This window comes from Eumetopias jubatus, unplaced genomic scaffold (genome assembly GCF_037043125.1).
Source record: "Eumetopias jubatus isolate StellerSeaLion01/CBP00866 unplaced genomic scaffold, mEumJub1_p1.0 scaffold_11, whole genome shotgun sequence".
NCBI classification, from domain to species: domain Eukaryota; kingdom Metazoa; phylum Chordata; class Mammalia; order Carnivora; family Otariidae; genus Eumetopias; species Eumetopias jubatus.
In genome coordinates, this window is record NW_028274817.1 from 64,147,828 (window position 1) to 64,175,401 (window position 27,574).

The following is a 27,574-nucleotide window of genomic DNA, read 5'->3' on the forward strand; positions in this document are numbered from 1 at the left end:
CTAAAATGAATCTCTTGCAGACAGCATATTGATGGGTCTTGTTTTTTAATCCAATCTGATAGCCTGTGTCTTTTGATTGGGGCATTGAGCCCATTTCCATTCAGGGTAACTATTGAAAGGTGTGAATTTAGGCCATTTTATTGCCTGTAAGGTGACTGTTTCTGTATATTGTCTGTGTTCCTTTCTGATCTATGCTGCTTTTAGGCTCTCTTTTTTCTTAGAGGACCCCTTTCAATATTTCTTGTAGGGCTGGTTTCATGTTTGCAAATTCCTTTAGTTTTTGTTTGTCCTGGAAGCTTTTTATCTCTCCTTCTATTTTCAATTATAGCCTAGCTGGATATAGTCTTCTTGGCTGCATATTTTTCTCGTTTAGTGCTCTGAAGATATCATGCTAGTCCTTTCTGGCCTGCCAGGTCTCTGTGGATAGGTCTGTTGCCAATCTAATGTTTCTACCATTGTAGGTTACATATGTCTTCTCCCGAGTTGCTTTCAGGATTTTCTCTTTGTCTCTGAGACTCGTAAGTTTTACTATTAGGTGTCGGGCTGTTGACCTATTTTTATTGATTTTGATAGGGGTTCTCTGTGCCTCCTGGATTTTGATGCCTGTTTCCTTCCGCACATTAGGGAAGTTCTCTGCTATTATTTGCTCCAACATACCTTCTGCCCCTCTCTCTCTTTCTTCTTCTTCTGGGATCCCAATTATGTTGTTGTTTCATCCTATTGTATCGCTTATCTCTCGAATTCTGCCCTAGTGATCCTGTAGTTGTTTATCTCTCTTTTTCTCAGCTTCCTTATTTTCCATCCTTTGGTCTTCTATATCGCTGATTCTCTCTTCTGCCTCATTTAGCCTATCAGTTAGTGCCCCCATTTTTTATTGCACCTCATTAATAGCCTTTTTGATTTCAACTTGGTTAGATTTTAGTTCTTTCATTTCTCCAGAAAAGGTTTCTCTAATAACTTCCACACTTTTTTCAAGCCCAGCTAATATCTTTAAAGTCATGATTCTGAACTCTAGGTCTGACATCATACTAATGTCAGTATTGAGTAGGTCCCTGGCTGACGGTACTACCTCTTGTCTTTTTGCTGAGGTGAATTTTTTTGTCTTGTCATTTTGTCCAGAGGAGAGTAGATGAATGAGAGAACAAAATGTTAACAGGTTAACAACGTCTCCAGCAAATATACTCTATACAAATCAGAAAAGACCTGAAACCAGTGGACAAGAAAGGGAACGAAAGAAGAAAGAGGGAAAAAAAAGGAAAGAGAAAAAGATAAAAACAAACAAAAACAGAACAAAACAAAAAAAAACGGAATATGATCAAATATGATCAGGCTAGTGCATAGATCAGTGCCACACACTAGATTTTGGGAGTATTTTGGTCTGTTAGAAGAAAGTGCCTTCTAAAATTTTAAAGGAAGAAAGACATATATGTACAAAATAAGGGTTGATACAATGAGGGTTGGAAGATGACTGTAAAGATGAAAATTATAAAAGATTTTATAAAAGGAATTGATAAGATAAGAAGTTGTTTTTAAAAAGAAAGAAGAAGATTTTAAAAAAAGAAAACAAAAGGGATAGAATGTGATCAGGCTGGAGACTAGAACAAAGCCATACACTAGTGATTTAGGGTATATTTTGATCTGTTAGAAGAAACTGTATCTCAAAATTTTAGAGAGAACAACCTATATATATATATGCCAAAAATAAGGGTAACTACTATGAAGGGATAAAAATATGACTCTAAAAATGAAAAATAAATATTTTTTTAAAAAAGGGATTGATAAGATGTTGGTTGAAAAAGGGAAAAAGAAAAATTCAAAAACAGTTAAAAAAATTAACTTTGAAAAACTAACGAATTATGGTAAAAAGCCATGAATTCTATGTGCAGTATTCCCCTAGCGCTGGAGTTCTCCCATTCTCCTTGATCGGTAAACTTGGTCTTGGCTTGCTGGCTGTTTGTGCTGATCTTCTGGGGGAGGGACCTGTTGCTGTGGTTCTCAAATGTCTTTGCCGGAGGCGGAATTGCCCCGCCCTCGTGAGTCCGGGCTAAGCAAGCTGCTCGGGTTTGTTCTCAGGAGCTTTTGTTCCCTGCAAGCTCTCGGTACAGCTTTGGAGGACCAGGGTGAAAATGGTGGCCTCCCAATCTCTGCCCGGAGGAGCTGAGAACTCAGGGCCCTGCTCCTCAGTGTGCCCCCAGAGAAAAGCAGTCACTCCTGTCTCCCCGGTCTCCAGCCATACTCTGTGCTCAGCCGGCCTGTGACTGAGCGTTTCTATATCTGGCACCCGACCCCGTGTGGAGTCTCCAAACCCAGGAGATCCCTGCAGTGCTCTTCTGCGCTGCTCCTCCCGGGGGAGGAAAGGGAGTCTCCCCAGCTCTGCCACTTGTTTGCTCCCTGCTGGAGGAGCAGTGGCCAGACTGGGCCGCAGATCACATTTTATGGCAACCCCGAGCTGAGAGCCCGCGCCTCGGCTCCGTCTCTGCAGCCGGCTTCCCCGTTCCAATATCTGGGAGCTCTGCCACCCTCAGGCACCCCCGGTCTTTCTGTGACCCTGAGGGTTCTGAGACCACACTGTCCCGTGAGGTTTCCACCCCCCGCTTAGCCACTGGAGCGACGTCCCTCAGTGGAGCCGACTTCTAAAAGCTCTGATTTTGTGCTCCGCGGCTCTATCACTTGCCAGAAGCGTCCGACGGAGGCCCCCTTCCCTGCCATCTATCCTCCCAAATATCGCCTCGGATTCACTTCTCTGCACGTCCTACCTTCCAGAAACTGGTTGCTTTTCTGTTCAGAGTGTTGTTGCTATTCTTATCTTCGATCTCCTGTTGAGTTTGTAGGTGTTCAGAATGGTTTGATCCCTATTCAGCTGAATTTCTGAGACCAGAGGAAATCCAGGTCTCCTACTCCTCCACCATCTTGCTCCCAAGGCCTATCAGATATTTTTTCAGAGGAGGAGCTAATGGGAACCAGTAGTTTAGTAAATTAAGAAAATATATAGGGCAGAGATGCCTGGGTGTCTCAGTAGGTTACACATCCGATTCTTGATTTTGGCTCAGGTCATCATCTCAGGGTCCTGGGCTTGAACCCCACGTCAGGTTCCATGCTCAGTGTGGAGTTTGTTTGTCCCTCTCCCTTTGCTCCTCCCCTGGGCTCTCTTTCTCTTCCTCCTTTTCTGTTTCTCTCTCTCTCTCTCATATAAATAAATAAAATCTTTTTTTTTTTAAAAAGCTAATATATATGGAAGTTTGAAATTGCCAGGATCACAGATTTCTTGACCATGTATATGTGGTCCACATTTGCTTTTTACTGTCATCTCTGTGCTAAATCTCAACTTTCTCTTTGAATAGCTATGTATTACATTACGCATCTGTGAATTATACACTTCTTTCATATACCCTAGGCTTCATTCAAACTGAACTGTTGTTTATCCATTTATAGGCTACAATTCCTAACCTTATGCTTTTGTTTTTGCTGTTTATTCCATTGGTAATGTCCTATTATTCATCCATTCTAATTTCACCTTCATAGCGGGATGATAAAATCTTACCTTCCTTTCAAGTCCAACCCAAAAGCTCAGTTCAAGGGTTACCACTTTTATTAAACTTTCCCAGATTCTACCCTTCACTCCTTCTCCACCCACCTCACCACATTCACAAGCTCTCTCTCTTTTCCACTTTCATAGGACTTTATCTGTATCTCTTATATGGCATTTAGCACTGGGAAATTTCTTCATTATTAATAATAAAGTACATATGTTGCCTGCTTTACTGGCCTTACACTCTTTGAGAGAAACTCCACATAGGTTATAGCATATACGCCCCAAACACACACACACACACACACACACACACACACACACACACACACACACAGCATCATGCTTTTAACTGCCTGGATGTTCAATAAATATTTGTGGTACAATTGTATTAATTATGGCAGGTTTATATAAAAAAGTTGAGAGGAATTTTGTTTGAATGCTATAGATGAGCTGATACATGAAATTTAGTGGTAATCCCTTTTATATCAATATGATTTTATTATCAGCTACAACTTAGCAAATGCCTATTGTTATGTATGAACATTATTTTTAATCCTCACAGCAACTAAATAATGACCTATTATTATCCTCTACTTTCCAGATGAGGAAAATGAGTCTCGGAGAATCTAAGTAATTTGGCCAGGATCACACATCTGGTAAAGAGCAGAACTATGAATTGAACCTTAGGCTTGCCCTACTTCAAAGCCTGCTTTCTTTCCATTAGCATATTTTTTCAAAGCACTTTCACAACTATTATCTCATTTGTACCACACAACAAAAATGTAAAGTTGGCAGGGTTGGGTCTTTGCCCTCCTCAACACCCCATTCACTGCTGCATCTCTCATCAATACACTCCAATGTTCCTCTCCAGTTCTAATGAGGGTCTATCACCATCCCTTTAGCTGTCTATAACTCTATATAGACCATACTACCCCCATTGCCTGATTAAGGCCTTTACAGGTAAGCCTAAGCACTAAGAAGTAGTCTTCTATCATGTGATTTTTAATATGCTAAACCATGAAGTTAATTTTTAATTTAAATTCAACTTAATTAACATATAGTGTATTATTAGTTTCAGAGGTAGAATTTAGTGATTCATCAGTTGCATTTAACACTCAGTGCTCATTTCATCAAGTGCCCTCTTTAATGTCCATCACCCTGTTACCTCATCTCCCTACCCACCTCCCCTCCAGCAATCCTCAGTTTGTGTCCTATAGTTAAGAGTCTCTTATGGTTTGCCTCCCTCTCTGTTTTTATCTTATTTTATTTTTCCTTCCTTTCCCCTATGCTCATCTGTTTTGTTTCTTAAATTCCACATATGACTGAAATCATATGGTATTTGTCTTTCTCTGACTGACATTTCAATTAGCATAATAGCCTCTAGTTCCAGCCACATCACTGCAAGTGGCAATATTTCATTCTTTTTGATGCCTGAGTAATATTCCATTGTGTATACCCCATCTTCTTATCTTCTTTATCCATTCATCTGTTGATGAACATCTGGGCTCTTTCCATATTTTGGCTATTGTGGACATTGCTGCTATAAACACATAAAATTAAATTTTATCTTTAAATGACCAAAATGAAGAAGAGCCTGGGTGGCTCAGTCAGATAAGCAGCTGACAATTGATTTTGGCTCAGGTCATGATCTCGGGGTCATGAGATCGAGCCCCACATTGAGCTCCATGCTCAGTGGGGAGTCTGCTTCTCTCCCTCTCCTTCTGCCCCTCCTCCCAATCGTGTGCTCTCTCTCACTCAAATTAATTAATTAGCTAATTAATTAATTTAAAAAGAATAAATGACCAAACTGTACACATGCTCAGTTTTAAAGCTTCTTTCTAGACCTTCTGTTATTTTTCCTTCTCCTTAACCCCACCATCCTTCCTCCACCCTCCTCTCCTCCTTCCTCTCTCTTTTGCCTTGCTGATGCTATCAGCTCTGACTTTGTCTGTTTTCTGGGTGAATCAGCATTGGCAAACCTCAGAGATAGGGATCCAGGAAGTAGAGGAGAGGGCCAGATAATAAGACATCCCCACAAGTTGAACTATAGCAAAGGCCCCATATTCCTTTGTTATGCCATGGTGGTGGTTCCCTCAGCCCTTAGCTAGCACATCATCAGGGTTCAATGAAGCCACAGCATTGAAATCATTAAGCAAATCTGCTAACACTAGAAGGCATATTGGACCATTCATATAAGGAAATGAAATACAGAGCCACTTGAATGGTATAATCTGAAGGATGTTAAAATGGTGTCTCTGTCCCAGAACATCTTTCAAAACAGAAAGATCTTGAGGGGTTGAAGCCTTTCAGAATATCCTATGAAAATGAAAATGCCCCAAGAAAGTTTTTTTTAGAACCCTAGGAGGTAATATCTCAGTAGGGATTCATTTCCAAAAGTGACAGTGGATCAAAGGGAAAGGCCTCATAAATATGATTAGGACAAGAAATAGGATGGGAAGATGGTACATGTCATAAAGGAAGATAGGAAGATAAAAGGGTGACAAATTTTTACTCCTTCAGAGTTGTACTAAGGTAGAACATGTTCCTACTACTCTACCAAGTGCTATGGATCCCAGTCATATGAGTAAGAATTCTTGGAAAGCTTTGGAAAGGAATTTGGGAACTCCAGCTGTCCTAGTGCTATATAGTGTTGATGACAATGAAAACTTTCAATCTGTACTAAGCACATTATGGGTTAAAATCACAAAAGTGCTGCAAGCTGTAATGCAACCATAGAAATATCATGTTGAACAAAATAGACACCAGAGTAGGACTGTCCCCAAAGGGTAGCTGGGCATTGGGCCAGAGACCTGTCAGGTAACCTGTCTTGTTGACTATTTCCAGGGCAGAAAGAAGGAGGGGCAGGAGCCTGAGTTGCTTGAAGATACAGTTCAGCCAGCATTGGGAAGGAAGACACTGACACAGACATGAAAAGTTTTAGATTGTACATTTGCCCCCCAAATTATGATTCTTAGTGCAGTGTACAAAGTAGAATTTCAAATTATTCAATCTTTCTTTTCTCCCTAAGCTAACAATCAGCATGTATAATTTATTAACATAACTGAGCATAACCATGCAGTCTTTCTATAACTGTTTAGTGAACACATTTATCTCATGCTTCCCTAAAAATTCATTTGCCCAGTTAACAAAAACTCATTTACTTAGAATGTGTTCCTAAGCATTGTAAAAACTCCATAAATCTCAGTGTTGTGAGTGTACAAAGGATTAAAGTGCAGGTGAAACAGAATTTCAATGTTATTACTTCCCTATTCTTACTTTGACTAATTCAGGATATTAAAACTACTTTAGTCATGCTGACAAAAGTCAGTGTAGTTCTTTTTTTCTATTCGAAAGAGAATAATTCTGTAAGTTTAGGCAGTTTGGAACTTGTACTTAAAGATATTGAATTTGGTCTTTGCTCTTTAGCAGGAGGGTGGGGGTGAAGAGAAATGTCCCTATGTTTACCCACTGGGTAAATATGCCTGTGGACAAGGCATTGTCCACTGCTTTAGTTCCTGGACTTTTTAAAAATCTGTCTTGGTTACTCCACAATCCCCTTGTTAAATCATCTCATCTTCCTGCTCAAGTGCCTCCAGTTCTGATTCTAAAGCATTATTTGGTAAACTAAATCATTCATAACTCAGCCAGGAAGAAAAGAAAACAAGAAAGCTTCTGAGTGGTGAAAAATCTATCCCATAAAAGCCATGCACTGTATATTTCTTCATGTGAGAGCCCCTTCTCAGCCCCTACACAATTCTAGCAAGTTTACTTATCCAATTTACTAATTCACAGATAATTAAAAATAATAAATTAAAATGAGTTTACATCTGCTACAGCTTATTATTGTTATTATTAACCTTTATTACATGTTACTAGCTACTAAACACTGTGCTAAGCCTTTTACATGCATTATTTCACTAAATCTTTGCAACAACTCTATAAAGTTAAATATAATTAACAACTCCTCCATTTTACAGTTTCATAAACTGAGTTTTAGACTAAATTTTAGGATTAATTTTCAAATTTATCTATATTTAGTATGTACAAGCACACAGGTAACAGTGTGAAGGACTATGAGATAGCCTGATAGCAAAAGATTAGAAAAAATACAAAGAAAGAAATTATATACAATTGGAAAGCATAGAAATTTTGATGTTTTTAATTTGGGGACAGGCTACTTCATACCTCTCAGCAGCTTTCAGAAGGCAATATGGTGTTACAGCACAGTAAAGGAGCTGGTTTGTGTACTTATGACCCCCAAACCATTAAAAATAAATTATATTCAAAATCATTTACTTAAGAATGGAGAAAGAAGTGTAATGCAGGCTATAAATATTTAAATTTTTTAATTGGTAATGTAAATCTCAACTGTGTGTTTTGGATTCTCAAAGGGAAAGCTTCATTAATCTGAAAAATTCACATAAATAGAACATATTATTCTCTGATGATGGTGATATTTTTTATGTGCGGTATGTTTCCAAAGACTAAAACATTAAAAGGGAGGGAGAGAATATAACTTGACTTTTACTTCCTTTTTCAAAGCCTCTGAATTCTGGTTCAGTTAGTCCAGTCAATTTGCTGGATTTTGAGCATATTCCATCACCAGGGTTTATCCATTATGCTGACTAATGTGGAACTATTTTTAAAGGAGACTTGGGAACACAACTGACTAGATATGTGATTTGAAGTTGCCAAAGACAATCTCCAACCCCACTCTAATAAAGAGACAAAAATAGCTGTCCCTTAGCTCTACCTAAAATGGCCACGTGGCCCAGGTTCAGGATGTGATTATAATTTGTCTTGAGAAGAGAAGGTGAGATCTTGAGCGAGGTCATTTCTCAAGAGGCCAGCCCTTAGTGGGGTACCTGGGTTTGCTTAGTGCACATGAATGGCTCAGGGAAGAATGAGAAGCCTGGGCAAAGACATTCAGAATAAGCCAGTGTCCCTGCAAGACTTACTACAGGTACCTTTCAACAAAGTTGGCCTCAGCCACAATCTTACCTACTATACCTTGCCTAGATCTATTCATGGTAAAGATCCGAAGAAAGCATTGCAGGAAGGGACTTTAGGGACTAAGTAGGTAGGATGGGGAAGGGGCTGAGGGACTGCAGGCTGCACTCTGAGAATTAAACAAATGGCCTAGTGTGGATGGAGTAAGAGGAGGTTACATGAGACAGACATAAAAAATAAAGTCCCAAATCACTGTCGTCATTCAGAAATGTTTGCAACTTTTTACAAGGGCAGTGGTATTACTCCTAATTTCCTAGCCAAATATTTATTAAATTAACCAAGGACTGAGTACATCAGGCTGCCTCACATCAGTGCAACATCTCACTTTCCCTGCAGCTCTAAACTGTAAGGTATTGTCAAAAAAAAAAAAAAAAACCTCTTCCACACTCTAAATAGCTACGTTACAGAGGAAAGTTGGAATGTCTTCTGGGAGTGGGTGTGTTTATTTGAGTTCAGTGTGTGCAGAAAAGGAAAGCCTCCACAGCCATTTACACATTTTCCTCCTCAACGATGGGTACACAGACAGCTGAGCTCCTGGACTAAGTCTCTGAATGGTAATGTACATTTATAAAGATTATTTTCTTAACCATTTTGAGGCATTTATAAATAATATGCATGTGTCCGCTGAGCATATATATATATTTAGTCAACTTTTGCTTATTTTCTCCTGAGGCTGATCTTGTGCAGTTACTTCTGTGGTATAATTTCTGAGGTGTCAGAAAGAGTTTCTACCTCAGCCACCCAAAAATATCTCTTGGGTTGACCCACCACAGAGCCTAAAATCTCCACATTGCTCAAACATTTGATTTAGTCATTGAAAGCAGCTGTTAAAATCCATTTTACATTGGGATATCAAACAGACATAAGAAATTAGAGACTATGTAAAACAGAAAAGAATATGGAGAAATTGCTTCTAATGGTAAGTTTCAAAAGAAGAAAGCAAAATGACATACACAGTCTGGATCAGATGTTGTTCTTAAAATGTCATGGGGTCAGAATGAGCATATATGATTCAACTCATGAATATGAGCCTATAGTAAAGGAAACCCAGCATTGTTAGGCAGGTTTTGTTCTAATTTATTTTAAATGAGTGCTTTCCACAGTTTCTGATCCTCAGATCCCACTCTCTTTACAGTATATCTCATATCTCCCTTGCTGAGCTCCAGAGGTTCCCAATGACCTGGTAATCAACCTTGGTGGGATCCAAATCCCTACCTCCTGGAAAAGTCACAGAGTCTGACATCTTTTAGAAGGGAGCTTTTTCTAAATGGAGCTTTTAGAAAAACCACCCAATCTCTCTTGGTAGCAAACTGCCAAACCAAGCCCATTTCCTCAAAATACAGTAGAGGACTTAGCAGGCTTTGATATTGCTCTGAAATTGGAGAATAAATTTCTGCAGGCCCAACTGCAGTGACTGATGGAAGAAAATGTTGCCCCACAGGCTCAGATCCCAGAGCTCCAGATGCCCCAAGCAGCCAAGGAGGCTGAACCACTCCAGAAGCCCTCAAAGTCCCAGGAACCCCAGAAACCCCTAGAAAACCTGGATCTCCCAGAAGCCTGGGAGTGCCAAGAATTCCCAGAAGTTGAGGATTCCCAAAATCTCAGAGACCCCCAGGAGCTCCCAGCCTCGAAGACCCCAGCAGCCCAGGAGCACCAGGAAATGAGACCGAGAAGCCCTTGTAACCCCCAGCAGACCCAGAGTCCCTGGAGCTTCCAGCAATCCATAAGCCACAGGCACCTTCACTGGTCTGTGAGCACTCAGCAGCCTGGAAATCTCAAAATCTTCCAGAGGTCAAGAAACTCCACAAGCCCCCCTTGGCATAGGAGGCCTACAAGCCCCCAGAAGTTAAGAAGGCCCAGAAGCTCCCAGATACCCAGGAGGTCCCAGTGACCCAGAAGACCCAAAATTCAGAGCACCAGGATCTCCCATGTGCCCAGGAGACTCAGGAGGCTATAGAATGTCAGGAGACCCCAAAATACCTGGAGCCCCTTAAGCTTCCAACTCTCCAGGAGTCTCTCGAAACTGGAGTGCCCTACCAGCCTCTGGATCCTTTAGATGCCCAGGAGTTCCTAGAGCCCTCAGCACCCCAGGAGTCCCTGGAGGGCCTAATAGCTGCTTTGACATCAGCAGCTTCAGAATTCCCATAGTCCCCCAGTGGGTTAGAGGGTGAAGCTTTCTCCCTAGAATACTGTTTAGCCTTCATTGGAGATGCCCAGAAGCTTTCTGAATTCCTGGTTCAATTCAATAGTTACATGAGAGTCAGAGGGCACCTGTATCCCACTGAAGCAACCGTAGTGAGCTTTGTTGGCAACTGCTTCTCAGGTGAGGCAGGAATGTGTTTTTAGCCCTTACTAGATACCCAAAGTGCCCTCCTGGAGCAATTTGAAAGTTTCATAGAAGTGCTCCAGGATACTTTTGACAGTCCAGAAAACATAGAACATGCCAGTCACAGCATCCATCAGCCTTGCCAAGGGGAGGATCCTGTTCACCAGTATGTGACCCACTTCCATCTCTGCTCAAGAGCTAAACTGGAATGAAAGCATTCTCTACATCCAATTTCAGGAAGGGCTTGAAGTTCTGTCCCAGATGATCTGTCTCACACAAGCCCAGCAGCCACCAACCTATCTGATCTGATCACTCAGTGTCTAGAACAGAAGCTAAGTGGTAAGCCTGATCCAAATCCACAAGGAGCAAGTCTCTCTGAGGAGAGAGCTGGGCCTGAGAGTTTACTAGCTGAAAACCAGCCGGTGCAGGCTGCAAGCAATAGCTTACATCTCAGTGAAGCTGAACAGGCCCACTGCTGGGAAGGTCACTTGTGCCTCTACTATGGTCATCCTGGTCATTTTGCCAGAGACTGCCCTGTCAAGACTCATTGTGCATAGCAGGTGGGAAACATCGAGGCCCGGCAGTAAGGGGGAACCCAGGCAGGCCAATCTACAAATATGGGTCCCCCTCACTTCCAACATCCATGTCTCATACCCTATGACTTACTGTTTAATTCCAACTGGGAAGACAACAGTTCTTTGAGCAAGCAATGGTGGATCCAGGCTCCTATAGAAACAGCATTAACCATTCTGTCGTTCTTCAAGAGAATCTGCCCATCCACAATAATATCTTCCCTCTGATGCTTTAAATGATAAATGGTCATCTACTGATTAATGGACCCATAACCAAGGAAACACCATCTGTGGAAGTTAAAATTGTAAACAACGTTGAAGAGCTCCAGTTTGATATTATTCATGCACCACAGCACCCTCTGATTCTTGGAATTCACTGGCTTAAAACACATGATTCAAACATTGAGTGGAGTCCCCTCACTGTGTCCTTTCCATCCCATTATTGTCACCACAATTGCTTCAGGCACAGGTGGAATAGAAGATGTCATGATGAAATAATTGCTGAATAGATCTTGTGTCCTCATGACTGAGCTTAACAACCTGTTTTCTGTTACCTCAGCTGTCATCAGCATTTGCTGCTCAGAATCTTCCACTGATGGGGCACTTGGGTGGCACAGTCAGTTGAGGTTCCAACTCTTGGTTTCGGCTCAGGTCGTGATCTTGGAGTCTTGAGATAGAGCTCATGTTAGGCTCTGAGCTCAGTGAGAGTCTGCTTAAGGTCCTATCTCCTTCTGCTCCTCCCCCTTCCCTGTGCTCTCACTCTCACTCTCAAATAAATAAATAAATAAATATTTGTTTAAAGAAAGAATCTTCCACTGAATCTCTGGCAAGGAACTAAGGGTACTTGCATAATAACCCTGCCTCTCAGATTATGCAATAATCTCAGATCAGGCAATGAACCTGATGATTTTGAGTTGCTTTTTTTCACCAACTCTGCATGCCCCCACCTTGAACTCTGCCTTAATGTGGGGCTGTTTTAATTACAATTTATACTAATAAGATGCATGAGAATAGATATTAGGAACTAACATTGAAAAAGTGTAGTTGAGGTGTGCCTGGGTGGCTCAGTCTGTTAAGCATCTGCCTTAGGCTCAGGTCATCATCTCAAGGCCCTGGGATTGAGCCCTGCATCGGGCTCCCTGCTCAGTGAGGAGTCTGCTTCTCCCTCTCCCTCTGCTCCTCCCCCTGCTTATGTTCTCTCTCTCAAATAAATAAAATCTTTAAAAAAGAAAGAAAAAGTGTAGTTGTTAGGCTGACTTGAGTTTTTTATCAAGATTTTCTTTATCACAACTGCAACATTTTCTCAATAAAGAAAACAAATTTGCAAGTGATATTTTTAAAAAAATCAATAAACATTGGCAATTTCTACTGATGTGTGAGTTATTTCATGGCTTAGCTGAGGGAAGAGGGAAGGGACAAGTAAATTGGGAGAGAAGAGATTGGAAAAGGTTTAAAGTTTGGGTGAGATCCTGAATATTCCAGGGGTAGCCAGGTCAGTGGGTGATGGGGTTGGGGGAAATAGAGAAAGTAGAGGAATGGTTGTGGTGGAGGGAAAAGGGTTTAGGAGGGAGGGTAGAGGGAAGGTTGAGAAGAGGGTTGGGGAAGATTGGGAGGAAATGTTGGAAAGGGTTCAGGTGAGGGCTAGGTGGTGTAGAGGGCAGGAATGAGAGGAGGATAAAATCCTACAAAAATAAAGGGAGCAGCAACAGAAATATTGAGCAACTTCAAAAGCAAACTTTTTGGACTTCATAAGTTAACCAAACAAAAGCACTGAAGAAGGTAATGAGAACCCTCAGTGACCCAACTTTCCCAGTAAAGTGACAAGGTCTTATTCCCTGCACCAGGGACATTTGTCCTAGGGCTCTGCCTGTTAATCTGCTCTTGCTGGTGCATAAGGATGGGGTAGCAGGAATCAAATTTCAACACAGGCAGATCATTAGTAGCCAACTATACCTCTCCCACATACACAAGTTGCCCCACCCTGCTAGCCATGCTGCTTGTATGACACACAGAGAGAGCCAAGTCAGTGAAAGGAACTTCTGTCCTTATGGACCTGAGAGGGGGTAGTGTCCTGACTTAAATCACACATACATACACATTACCACAAACTACAAGGTGGGGAGATGGAAAGGTGGGATCTCCAGGTAAGATATAAAAAATGATCAAAGTAGATTCTAATGCTTTTCCTCTGTGTTTTCAACACTCTTTTTGGAGTCTCCTTCTGAAGCCACTTGAAGGAGATTCTGCCTCTTACTTAGACAAATAATCAAATATATAGTCATAAACCTAGAAGGAAACAGATGAGGAACCTACCATTCATTGAGCACCTAATATGTTCCAGCTATAATACCAGGTTGTTATATACATTAACTTATGCCTCATAATAACCTAGTGTAGTAGGTATGTTTGCTCCTATTTTATCAATGAACAAATAGAGTCCCAGGGAGGCCAGTTCACTTGCCCAAAGTCACAAAATTAGTAAGTGATGGAGACCTGTTTGGTCTTTACAGCCTATGCCCTTTTTCCTACATCATGCCAATTTCCTTAATGCAGTGGTAAGGGCCAAATGAGATTGTGGTGGCAGAGAGCTAAGTGAGATAACCCTGAAAAGGGGATGGGGGACTCAGAATAAAAATTGAAGGAACCATATGGGTAGTAGTTCTGTTTCTCCAGTTCCCTTGATCTTACTCCCAAGCCCCTCTCCACCCCATTAGCCCCCAAACTTTCTATTTCATCTCCTGGAAAAATTCCTTTTGTTAAACTAATGCCACAGCCCCCTTTCACACAGCTAGCATAGATAATAAAATGTGTGATGGTAACAAATATATACCAAACTGAAATGTTGTATGAGATGATAAAATTAACAGTAATAACTACCATTTAATAAGCATCTGGGTTTTGCCAGACATTGGACTAAGTGATTTGGGTATTATTAGCCCTTTTATGTAAATCAGTGAAGTGAAACCCACTGAGGTGAGGTCACTTTCCAAAGGTCACACTGCTAAGAATTCGTAGATGCTAAAAACGAACCCTGATCTGTCTCATTTCAGAGCTGGAATTCTAGCCAATACACCACACTGCTTCTCAGGCTGAATAAACTTTACTCTTTATTAACCACTCTAACAATATTTATTCACTAGACATGAGTTATATTACTTTAGAAAAATATATTAAATTGTTAGTGCATTTATTTATTTATTCATTTAACAAGCATTTACTTAATGTCTTCAATGTGTCAGGCAAAGAATGGAGAAAGAGGAAGAGAGGTACAAAGATGTCTAATGTATGATTCATGGTTCTTACTCTGACCATAGTTAACAGGGGAAGCTGTTGTGCAACACAGCACTCCTGGTATACAGAGGAGAGCACTAATTTTGCTATGGACTAAAAAAGTGTGTTTTGAGCTGGGTCTCGAAGGAATCTCATTGGAAACAAAAGGGAAGGCATGGTTTTCTAGATTGAATAAAGTGCACACAAAAAAGCAAGTTGGAGGGAAAACTAATGGTGTCATTAGAAAAGATAGTTCTATTTCACTGGAGAGTAGCAATGTGTGTACATGTGGGGAGGGTGACTGGTGGGTGTTGGTGGGGAGATGAAACTTAACAAGGAAATTGAAAGTTTCAGGTTAAAGACCTGTCTACCTGGATAAAGCATTTAAAATTTATCCTATGGGAAATTGGGACTGGAATCTTTGTTATTCTCCTGTGTTAGATTTGGGTGTGCTTTTTTTCTCTCTCTCTTGCTGCAAAGTAATGCACACTCATTGTAACAAATTCATATATATCAGAAGTTTATAACATAAAAGTAATATGCCCCTTATCTCACAAATTAGTTTTTTAAGTAGGAAAGAAACATGATTCATTTATATTTTAGAAATTTGATAGCAATGTAGAAAATAACAGAGAAAGTGATAAAGTACCCCCATTATTTTTACCTTCTTAGATTTTATGAAGATAGGCTCAAATCATCAAAAGCAAAGAATTAAAAGTAAATTAAGCCCAATTGTCATCAAATGTTTGAGTTTGTAGTATGAGCAAGACATTGGAGTATGCACACATATACACAAGATGTCCCAAACATCAAAAAATTTACAGTCTAATGGATAAGAGCTCATAAATTATAAGAAACTGCCTTTCCATTTGGACTTCTTCAGTTTCAAATTTTAAAGATTCTAACTGGAGAGGATTTTCAGAAATTATATATTCTGCAAGACTGGCGCAGAAACAGAGAAAACAGTTCCCTCTTTAGCTAACTTTCCTAAGTTTAAACTTTAATAGGAAAAGTAATCTCTATATATTTTGGTAACCTCCCTTCCTGGTTTGTTTCCTTAAAAAATATTTCATATTTCATGCTATCAAAGTACACCTGAAGTAGTCATGGTCATTCCATGGAGGGATTTATGTCCTCAAAATATCTGTATATTTCTCAAAGTATGTTTTTATATATTTCTAAAAGTATATCCTTAAAGAACCTGTATATTTCCAAAAGTATGATTTTAAAAGTTTTGTAGGGTTAGATGATTTTAAAAATTCCTACTGTAATAAAATTTGATATCTAGCATATTGCTAAATATCAAATATTAAATGACAAGGGTAATATAGGGGTCAGAAAATTAGGGGTGAGGATATTAGGATTAAACTCCTGAGTTTGTTGCTTACTGGCTGTATGACCTATTTCATTTATGAAATGAGAATAATAATACTTGCTTTACCTACCCAATGAAGGTAGAGAAAGCATCAAATGAAAAAGCTTATTTTGACAAAACATCATGAAAGTTAAAAATGCTGTTTAAATAAAAAGTATTAAAATAACTTATGTTTGTAATAATGACCCCAAGGACCTCCATGGTACTAAAATGCCTGTTTCAGGCTTCCAGTTATGGAATTAATAAGTCATGGGAATAAAAGGTACAGCACAGGGAATATAGTCAATGATAATGTAATAGTGTTATATGGTGACAGATGGTAGCTATGTTTGTGGTGACCATAGCGTAAGGTAGAGAGAAGTTGAATCACTATGTTGTACAACTGAAACTAATGTAACATTGTGTGTCAACTATGCTCAAATGAAAAAACCTAAAGTAAAGCAATCAACAGAACAATAATTTTAATAAATATATAAAATTTTAATATTTAAATTATATAGAGTACATAACATTATTAAGACAAACATTAAGACCTACCTCAATAAATGGATCTGCAAAAGACCATTTATACAAAAGAAAATGCCATTAGCAAATAAACATCATAAAAAGCATTTGGCTCATAGTAATAAACACATATTTAATAATGAAAAATAAATAAAATGCCTATTTAAATTAATTTCAATTTCACAGACATCTAGTAAGTATTTGTTATCTGCCAGTACTCTATATTGTCAATCAAAGCAATATTCATTTAGGTCTTATATAATTATTGTATTAAGTAGATTTTTGGTATTATTATAATCAAATTATTTGAATACAGAAATAACTACTTTGGCATATATATATATATATATATATCAGCACTCTATCAGAATATTATATTATTTAAAATTATTTAAAATGCTACTTCTTTCCTGAGGTATATCACCTAAATAAGAACTTACTATAATTGGTCTGAGCTTATTTTTTCATCTATTTAGCCCAACTTGGAGAAAACAAGTCAGAACAAATTAATCTTCATGTCCCCACTGAAAGAAAATTAAATTAAAAGGTGAAACTCATAAGACTGTCATGTTTTCCATTTTGAATTTATTTATATGATTTCTACATAAAAACAATTGAAAGTTAAAATGTCAAACTGTACTGACCTTTGAGTAAGTCATAATGTCTACAGGAAACAACCGCTGTCATCATTTAATATGACTAACAGGGTCCTCACTTTATTATTCTGCCTCAAAATAATTCAAATATGTGAGAAAGTTTAGTGAAGAGTTTTAGTTTAGAGAATGTGTGATATATTCCAACCAGGTTGGTGGGGGCGGGAGGGGTGGAACAAGTGCCAGCAGTAGTCAAATGTGCCTGACATGACTCAAATGGGAGAACCATTATGTATTCTGATACAGATGAAAATGGGATATGGCACAGAGACACAAAATAGTCAAATGTGCACAGGACATCTGGCAACCTAAAATTTGCATAAGAAAAAGAAAGCATGAAATTTTACAACCACTGTTGTAAATTCAGAACAGAATGTCTGAAACTCTATACCGGATCTCACTATTTTTCTTTGCCTTTTACATTGCTTTTTCCTGTCAGTTATACCACAAATACCACATAATAAGCAACAATGAACCAGCTGTATTGCCAGTGAAGCTCTTCTGATTATTAGAAGAAAAGGCAGCTGAACTCTAATATTATTAGAGGCATTCCCAAAAAGGTAAATACCAAAGGGAATTTCTGTATTTCAACTTCTATATTTGTAACACTGACTTTTGCTGTAAAACTGGACATGTGTCTGAAGTAATGGGAGAGAGGCCAATTAGGAACTAGGCCAAATAAAATCCCACTTAAGAATTAACAATATTCTATGGAAAATATTAAAATGTTCCAATACTTTTTTTTAACCAATAAGTTTTTATTTATTCATTGTATTTTCCCAGGGTAATGAGAGAAGGGAAAAGGGTCAGCATTTGTGTTAAAAAAAAAAAACAAAAGAAAGTGAGAAAGGAAGTGCCCAGCACAGCAAAACCCACCGTCAAACAAACACTCCCCTGTGATGGAGTCACTAAAACCCAAGAGGGCTCAGTCTCCTGCAGTGCAGAAATGAAAGGAAGGGATGAGGGAAAGAACAAATAGGTATAAGCTTTCATACTCTCTCCCTTTCCCAGTAAATTTCAAGATTTCACACAAAACTTTGGTTTCTAGCAGTAAACAGGGAGTTATATTCATCTGTCTCCTATTACATAGTCTTGCAGCCACTTTGACATAAGTTTCTTGCACCCACATAAAATTTCTTGAGTGACTTGGATATGCATTCATTTTTCCTTTCTTGGTCTCTTGGCCCCAGTTTCTACATGGAAAGCCCCCCTCGTTGCTTCTGCTTTTCTCTACCCCAAGATTAGAAATTAAATTAGGTTTGATCCATCCAAATACAAGTGTATTAATATGAATCACATCAAGGAATGATCTTGAAAAGGAGATGGGGAACAAGGGATGGAGTGTTCTTAGCTTCTTCAGGATTTTTGCACAAACCACTTAAAAGTCAAGGAGACACACCACACATTAAATATGTATGTGTGGGAGATTTTATTGGGAGGGGGGATGGAAGACGGGATAGGGTAAGAGCCAAGTTTTTAGGACAGAAGTCTGGCCCAAAATAGGAAATAGGGGAATGGGAACACAAAAGTAAGAATGGTTCAAGACCTTTACACTTGAAGAGGGGTCACCAAGCTGTGTTCCAGATTCTTTTCCTTGTGCGGAAACTTTCATCAAAGATGTTTTGGCTATTTTTCTCAATACAAAAAGAAGTTTGTGAATAATAAAATCCCAAAAGAATATGGAGAAAACCAACACATTATATTTACAAACCATGCCAGATAGCAATCACCCAGTCAGCTATTCCTGAAGTCCTACAAAGCCCAGACAAATATGATAACTAGATGGGGGCAGCGATTGGGGGAGACAAGAACCCAGGATCAGATACACATCACCCAATGCATTCTATTGCATTTGCCCTTTTTCAACACAGTGAGGTAGGTTTGTGGTGATCTCATAGCATGTAAACAAACCTTTTTTCCTTTAGCTACCATGATATCATGGTAATCACCACTGCAGCAGGGTAGGGCACTGGCTCTGGGCACCACAAAGAAGTCATGGTTTATGGTTTCTCTGGAAGCCAAGAAGAAAAACCCAGAATTTATAAAGGTTAAGAAATTTGGTCTTTGCTTCAAGCACCCACCCCTGGGAATCTCAAGATGGGTTCAGAAGTATTGTTCTCAAACCTACCCTTACCAACTCATTCTTTTTACACACACACACACACACACACACACACACACACACACACACACACACACTGTTGTGCATGGTAGACCATGCCCAATCCAGTGAAGGATGGATCTGGAATGTAAAGTGAGTCCCATGCCCTGGGATTAGAGATCAAGAACACAACCCTCACCTAATCTTGGCTTCCCTTCTGCACCTTTCACCTGGTGCAGCCTCTCCTAACCTTCCTGCACCACATTTTCATGTTCAGAAAGATTTCCAATCTTTCAGAAGAAGGACATAATGGGGCAACTGACTTAAAACCTGGTCTCCCAAGGAACACTGAAGGTGGAAGGGACACTATGCAGAAAAGCCAGCTCTTGAGGTAGGAAAAAGATGGCAGAGGATTAGGGGACCCTAGTCCAACCAGTCCCCAGAATTGAGCTGGATATCTACCAGACTACTCTGAACACCCACAAAATCAGCCTGAGATATAAGAAGATAGATCTGGATCTCTACAAACAGAATTATCACAGGCGGTTGGTTTCAAGGTACGAAGTAGGAAGCCGTGATGCCACGGACACATGTCCGAAGATAAACGGAAGGGGGAGGGAGCTGAGCCGCTGGGATCCTACACAACCAGTGAACAATAGCCTCCTGCACTGGGGACAGGGCACAGACTCGCAGACAAGTAGCGGTGGGAAAGGACTTTAGGGCAGCTCCCGGACTGAAACCTGGAGTCGGGGGCCATGCGGGCAAACTGGGGGTGGCTGGCAGTTTTAGAATTACAAAGGGGAGAGACATGCCCCGGTGTCCAGAACTGGAGGCAAGGACTGTGAGCCCTGCTGAGGGGCGCACAACCCAAGACACTGCAGTTTATAGCAGCACAGACAGAAACAGAGATAGTGTGGCCTGGAGAGCTCACTGAAGAACAGACTGCAATGTCTCTGTTCTAAGGCAGAGGGTTGGAAACGATCTCTTCTGCTCTGACTCTTGGAAGAGAGGCGGAAAGCCGCCAGGGAAAGCCACCAGAGAACAAAAGCCCCCAAAAACCTATTCTCACTGAGTCCATCCTCCCCCACAGGGGGCAGGGCAATTCGGCCCAAACAGGGTTTCCTGAGTAACAGCGTGGAAGACCCCTCCCCCAGAAGACAGGCTGGGAGAACAAGAGGCCAACAACCCTAAGGTCCTTATAAAACAGGTGCATCTTGTTTGGGTTGTGGTCAATAATTTGGACTCTGTCCATTCCCTCAACCACCCCTCAACAGAATGACTAGGAGGAGGAACCCCCAAAATAGGAAAGACTCAGAGACTGTGACTTCCACCACAGATGTACAAATGGATACAGATATAACCAAGATGTCGGAAATGGAATTCAGAGAAATCAATTAATGGCAACATAGAGTCCCTGAGGTTAGAAATGAAAGCTGAACTGGCAGAATTTAAAAATGCTATCAATGAGATCGAATCTAATCTAGATAATCTAACAGCTAGGGTAAGTGAGGCAGAAGAATCAATTAGTGATCTAGAAGCCCAATTAATAGACAAGAAGGAAAAAGAGGAAGCCAGGGAAAAACAACTCAAAATCCAGGAAAATAGATCAGAGAAATAAGTGACACCATGAAACGTTCCACTGTCAGAATTCTTGGGATCCCTGAAGGGGTGGAGAGAGAGGACTAGAAGATATATTTGAGCAAATCATAGATGAGAACTTCCTTAATCTGGGGAACAAAACAAACATTCATATCTTAGAGGCAGAGAGGACCCCTCCCAAGATCAAGGAAAACAGGCCGACGCCCCAGCATATAATAGTAAAACTCACAAATCTTAGAACTAAGGAAACCATCTTAAGGGCAGTTAGGGAGAAGAGATTCTGTACGTACACAGAGGAACATCAGAATCATGTCAGACCTATCCACAGAGACCTGGCAAACCAGAAGAGCCTGGCAAGACATATTCAGGGAACTAAACAAGAACAACATGCAGCCAAGAATACCTTATTCAGCAAGGCTGTCATTTAGAATGGATGGAGAGATGCAGAGCTTCCAAGACTGGCAGAAATTGAAAGAATATGTGACCACTAAGCTGGCCCTGAAAGAAATATTAAGGGGGGTTCTATAAAAGGAGAAAGACCCCAAGAGTGATATACAACAGAAATTTACAGGGACAATCTATAAAAACAATGTCTTCACAGACAACATGATGACAATTAATTCATATCTTTCAATAATCACTCTCAACGTGAATGGCCTATATGCTCCCATTAAACGGCACAGAGTTGCAGATTGGATAAAAAGACAGGACCCATCCATATGCTCCCTACAAGAGACTCATTTTGAACCTAAAGATACATCCAGACTGAAAGTGAAGGAATGGAAATCCATCTTCCATGCCAGCGGACCTCAAAAGAAAGCTGGGGTAGCAATTCTTACATCAGACAAATTAGATTTTAAACTGAAGTCTGTAGTTAGAGACACAGAAGGACACTATATCATTCTTAAATGGTCTATCCAACAAGGAGATCTAACAATTGTAAATATCTATGCCCCCAACATGGGAGCAGCCATCTACATTAGCCAACTGTTAACCAAGATAAAGAGTCATATTGAAAATAATTCGTTAATTGTAGGAGACCTCAATACTCCACTCTCAGCAATAGACAGATCATCTAAGCAGAAAATCAACAAAGAAACAAGAGCTTTGAAGGACACACTGGACCAGATGGACCTCATAGATATATACAGAACATTCCACCCTAAAACAAAGAATACTCATTCTTCTCGAGCACACATGGAACTTTCTCAGAATAGATCATATACTGGGTCACAAATCAGGTCTCAACCAATACCAAAAGACTGAGATGATTCCCTGCATATTCTCAGACCATAATGCTTTAAAACTGGAACTCAACCACAAGAAAAAATTTGGCAGAAATTCAAACACTTGGAAACTAAAGACCACTCTGCTCAAGAATGTTTGGGTCAACCAGGAAATCAAAGAAGAACTTAAACAATTCATAGAAACCAATGAGAATGAAAACACATTGGTCCAAAACCTATGGGATACTGAAAGGCAGCCCTAAGGGGGAAATACATAGCCATCCAAGCCTCACTCAAAAAATAGAAAAATCACGAATTCACCAACTAACTTTACACCTTAAAGAACTAGAGAAAAAGCAACAAATGATGCCTAAGCCACACATTAGAAGAGAAATAATTAAGATTAGAGCAGAGATCAATGAATTAGAAACAAGAAACACAGTAGATCAGATCAACGAAACTGGTTCTTTGAAAGAATTAATAAGATCGATAAGCCACTGGCCAGATGTATCCAAAAGAAAAGAGAAAGGACCCAAATTAATAAAATTATGAATGAAAGGGGAGCGATCATGACTAACATCTAGGAAATAGAAACAATTATTAAAATCATTTGCAACAACTATATGCCAATAAATTAAGCAACCTGGAAGAAATGGATGCCTTCCTGGAAACCTATAAGCTGCCAAGACTGAAACAGGAAGAAATTGACAACCTGAACAGGCTCATAAACAGTAAGGAGATTGAAGCTGTGATCAAAAACCTCCCAAAAAATAAGAGTCCAGGGTCTGATGGGTTCCCTGGGGAATTCTACCAAACATTCAAAGAATAAATAATACTTATTCTCCTGAAGCTGTTTCAAAAAATAGAAACAGAAGAAAGCTTCCAAACTCATTCTATGAGGCCAGCATTACCTTAATCCCCAAACGAGGCAAAGACCCCATGAAAAAAGAGAATTTCAGACCAATATCCCTGATGAATATGGATTCCAAAATTCTCAACAAAATCCTAGCTAATAGGATCCAACAATACATTAAAAGGATCATCCACCAGGAGCAAGAGGGATTTTCCCCACGATGCAAGTGTGGTTCAACTTTCACACATCAATGCGTGTATTAGAACACATTAATAAGAGGAGAGAGAAGAAACATATGGTCCTCTCAATTGATGCAGAAAAAGCATTTGACAAAATACAGCATCCTTTCCTGATTAAAACTCTTCAGAGTATAGGGATAGAGGGAACATTCCTCAAGTTCATAAACTCCGTCTATGAAAAACCCAGAGCGAGTATCATTCTCAATGGGGAAAAGCTGAGAGCCTTTCCCTTCAGATCAGGAACATGTCAAGGATGCCCACTCTCACCACTATTGTTCAACATAGTACTAGAAGTTCTAGCAACAGCAGTCAGACAACAAAAAGAAATAAAATGTATTCAGATTGGCAAAGAAGAATTCAAGCTCTCTGTCTTCACAGATGACATGATACTTTATGTGGAAAATCCAAAAGACTCCACCCCCAAATTACTAGAATTCATACAGCAATTCGGTAATGTGGCAGGATACAAAATCAATGCACAGAAATCAGTTGCTTTCTTATACACTAACAATGCAACTGTGGAAAGAGAAATTAGAGAAATGATTCCATTTACAATAGCACCAAAAACTATAAGATACCTCAGAATAAACCTAACCAAAGTGGTAAAGGATCTATACTCTAGGAACTACAGAACACTCCTGAAAGAAAGTGAATAAAACACAAAAAGATAGAAAGACATTCCATGCTCATAGGTCGGAAGAATAAACATTGTTAAAATGTCTATGCTACCCATTGCAAACTATATCTTCAATGCCATCCCAATTAAAATTCTAATGACATTTTTCAAAGTGCTGGAACAAACAATCTTAAAATTTGTATGGAATCGGATAAGACCCTGAATCGCCATGGTAATGTTGAAAAATAAAAACAAAGCTGGGGGCATCATGTTGCCTGATTTCAACCTATATTACAAAGCAGTGATTACCAAGACAGCATGGTACTCGCACAAAAACAGATATATCGACCAATGGAACAGAATAAAGAGCCCAGATATGGACCCTCAACTCTATGGTGAAATAATCTTTGACAAAGCAGGAAAAAATATGCAATGAAAAGAAGACTGTCTCTTCAATGAATGATGCTGGGAAAACTGGACAGCTATATACAAAAGAATGAAACTGGACCACTTTCTTACACCATACACAAAGATAAACTCAAAATGGATGAAAGACCTCAATGTGAGACAGGAATCCATCAAAATCCTAGAGGAGAACATAGGCAACAACTTCTTTGACATCAGTCACAGCAACTTCTTTCAGGATACACCTCCAAAGGCTAGTGAAACAAAAGCAAAAATGAACTTTTGGGACTCCATCAAGATAAAAAGCTTTTGCACAGCAAAGGAAACAGTCAACAAAACAAAGAGGCAACCCACAGAATGAGAGAAGATATTTGCAAATGACACTACAGACAAAGCGCTGATATCCAAGATCTATAAAGAACTTCTCAAACTCAACAACCAAAAAACAAATAATCAAGTCAAAAACTGGGCAGAAGACATGGACAGACACTTCTCCAAAGAAGACATACAAATGGCTAACAGACACATGAAAAAATGTTCATCATCATTAGCCATCAGGGAAATTAAAGTCAAAACCACATTTAGATACCACCTGACACCGGTTAGAATGACAAAATTTGACAAAGCAAGAAACAACAAATGTTGGAGACGTTGTGGAGAAAGGGGAACCCTCTTACAATGTTGGTGGGAATGCAAGTTGATACAGCCACTTTGGAAAACAGTGTGGATGTTCCTCAAAAAATTAAAATAGAGCTACCCTATGACCCAACAATTGCATTACTGAGTATTTACCCCAAAGACACAGATGTAGTGAAAAGAAGGGCCATATGCACCCCAAAGTTAATAGCAGCAATGTCTGCAATAGCCAAACTGTGGAAAGAGCCGACATGCCCTTCAACAGATGAATGGATAAAGAAGATGTGGTCCATATATACAATTGAATATTACTCAGCCATCAGAAAAAATGAATACCCAACTTTTACATCAACGTGGATGGGACTGGAGGAGATTATGCTAAGTGAAATAAGTCAAACAGAGAAAGACAATTATCATATAGTTTCACTTATTTGTGGAACATAAGGAATAGCATGGAGGACATTAGGAGAAGTCAGGGAAAAATGAAGGGGGGCGGAAATCGGAGGGTGAAATGAACCATGATAGACTATGGACTCTGAGAAACAAACTGAGGGTTTTAGAGGGATGGGGGGGTGGGGAATGGGTTAGCCCGGTGATGGGTATTAAAGAGGGCACATACTGCATGGAGCACTGGGTGTTATATGAAAACAATGAATCATGGATCACTACATCAAAAACTAATGCTGTATTTTATGGTGACTAATATAACATAATAAAATTTTTTAAAAAGCCAGCTCTTTAGCTAAAATGAGTAAATCAATAGTCTATGTACTCCAAATAGTTGTCTCCCTGGTGATAAAAAAAAAAGTGTCCCTGCTATGCACACCTGGAATTGCTGTCAATTTATCCCTGAGATTGCTCATGTACCTAAGAACATAGCACAGGATTGAGGGCCTTAAAATTAAAATACACAAAATTACAAAACCTGAATATTTATATTATGAAAAAAAGTTAAAATGCACAGTATACATCATTCACATGCAGCTAGTGCACTTGGCATCCTAGAGAAAGTGGATCCCAAGGTGCAGTTATCAAAGGGATCAAATAAAATTCTATCGGCCCAGAACGGGGTGGGAGTAAGCTTAACAGCAGCAGGTCTGCAACTGTCCCCCAACAACCCCTTTGCCTTCTGTCACAACCTGTTGCTTGGCACAGTTCTCAGCACCCTAAGAGTGGGTTATGAAGCAAAATGTGGGGAAACTCTGCCTTACCCCTGAGAGATTCCCTCCCACAGAATGTAATGATTCGTGAGTTGGGTCCGTCAATTTGGTCTCATGCTTAATCTTTACCCTCTGGCGTAGGAACAATTATTATTTATATCTTTTTTTGAAAGGAAAACAACTTCCCTATCCAGGTCACTTTCAAAAGCTGGAGATTCTGGGAGCAGAGACTCAGATATAGCACACAAGGAGGGGTTTTTCCCCAAAACCTTCACGTGTGTTTGGATAGAGCATGGTTGGAGTTCATTTGCCTCCCCCCTTCCCCCCTACCCTACCAAGAGGGAAGAGAGGGTAATGCTGTGGATTCCAGCCTGAGATACATGGCAGTGCCAGCTGCCCTCCCCCGACTCTGTCCCCACTTTTCTCCACTCTGTGATTGATGCCTGCTCCTCAAAACTTCCTGATCACAAAATGATGATAGCCCCCACCCACTGCAGCCCAATTCTGGGCCTCTGGGAGCACGGCAGGGCTATGGATCTCCTCTTCTTCCTCTTCCCAAAAGTAGACTGGCTTTCCTGTGAGCTGGAGGCCTGCTGGGCCTTAAGTGGACACAAGGCCACCATATGGCTGATGCCCTGGCAGAAGTGGCACGTCTTGGGCTGGGGTGGCAGCTTGCACTCCTTGGTATGGTGGTCTAGACCTCCACAGTTATAGTACCTGTCTCCGTTTGATCTGTGCTTCTGCATGTTCTTCCCTTTGGGTCACCTCTCACTCCCAGTACAGAACACCCCAGCAGGGCCAGTAGCTCAGATAGCTTCCAGGCACTTACCAGAATTCTTAAAGTTAAAGTCCACTTCTTCACCCTCCTTCAGGCTCTGGAAGCCCTCCATGTGCAGCTTGGTCTGGTGCACAGACATGGACAGGGGGTTAAGCATGACCCCAGTGTGTGTTGTCATGGACAGGAAGCTGAACCCCATGCACACATTTAACCACTTACAGAAATGGGAACCCTGTAGCAGCTGTGGCTCCTCTACTGCCGGGCAGCATCAGGTGCCTCCTCAGGCGCCTTGGAGCAGCCACCTGCAAACTGCTGATCTGACACAGAGCCCATGGTAGTTGGCTGAACTCGTGGCCCAAATGCACCTTGTCAGGTGGCTGCTGGCCCCAGAGAAGTCTGGAGGCAAAGGGGTGGCTTGAAGAAGAGGCTGCTACATCTTCCCCCAGCACCTGTTCCAATACTTTTTAAAGAATTATGCTAAAGTAAAATGCAGAAAATACTATTTCTGGCATAGAAAATACCATGATGGTATTGGAAATTGGTGGTCCCGGCAGCTTTTCAATACTCTCCACCTTCTCTCCAGGTATACTCTCTTTCTAGGCTCTCTGTCTTTTGCTTGCCTGTCAGAAACCTAAACAACAAAACACTCACAGATAATTAACCGTCAGTAACTTGCAATGAGAAGCCTTTCTCCGCATTGTCTTTCCTTAAGGGAAGAA

The 27,574-nt window shown here is 40.2% G+C and overlaps 1 protein-coding gene and 1 pseudogene across 1 annotated transcript; one reads left to right on the forward strand and one right to left on the reverse strand.

Annotated features, from left to right (window-relative positions):
* The first annotated feature begins 8,435 nt into the window (after positions 1-8,435).
* RTL3 (retrotransposon Gag like 3) lies at positions 8,436-11,455 on the forward strand. Its single transcript, XM_088028559.1, is given in 6 exon segments — positions 8,436-8,495; positions 9,849-10,199; positions 10,202-10,333; positions 10,406-11,055; positions 11,057-11,112; positions 11,115-11,455. Coding segments are annotated over 6 exon segments (1,590 nt in total).
* A 15,072-nt stretch (positions 11,456-26,527) lies between these two features.
* Positions 26,528-27,188, reverse strand: LOC114207439 (protein lin-28 homolog A pseudogene; annotated as a pseudogene).
* Between the last annotated feature and the right edge of the window lie 386 nt (positions 27,189-27,574).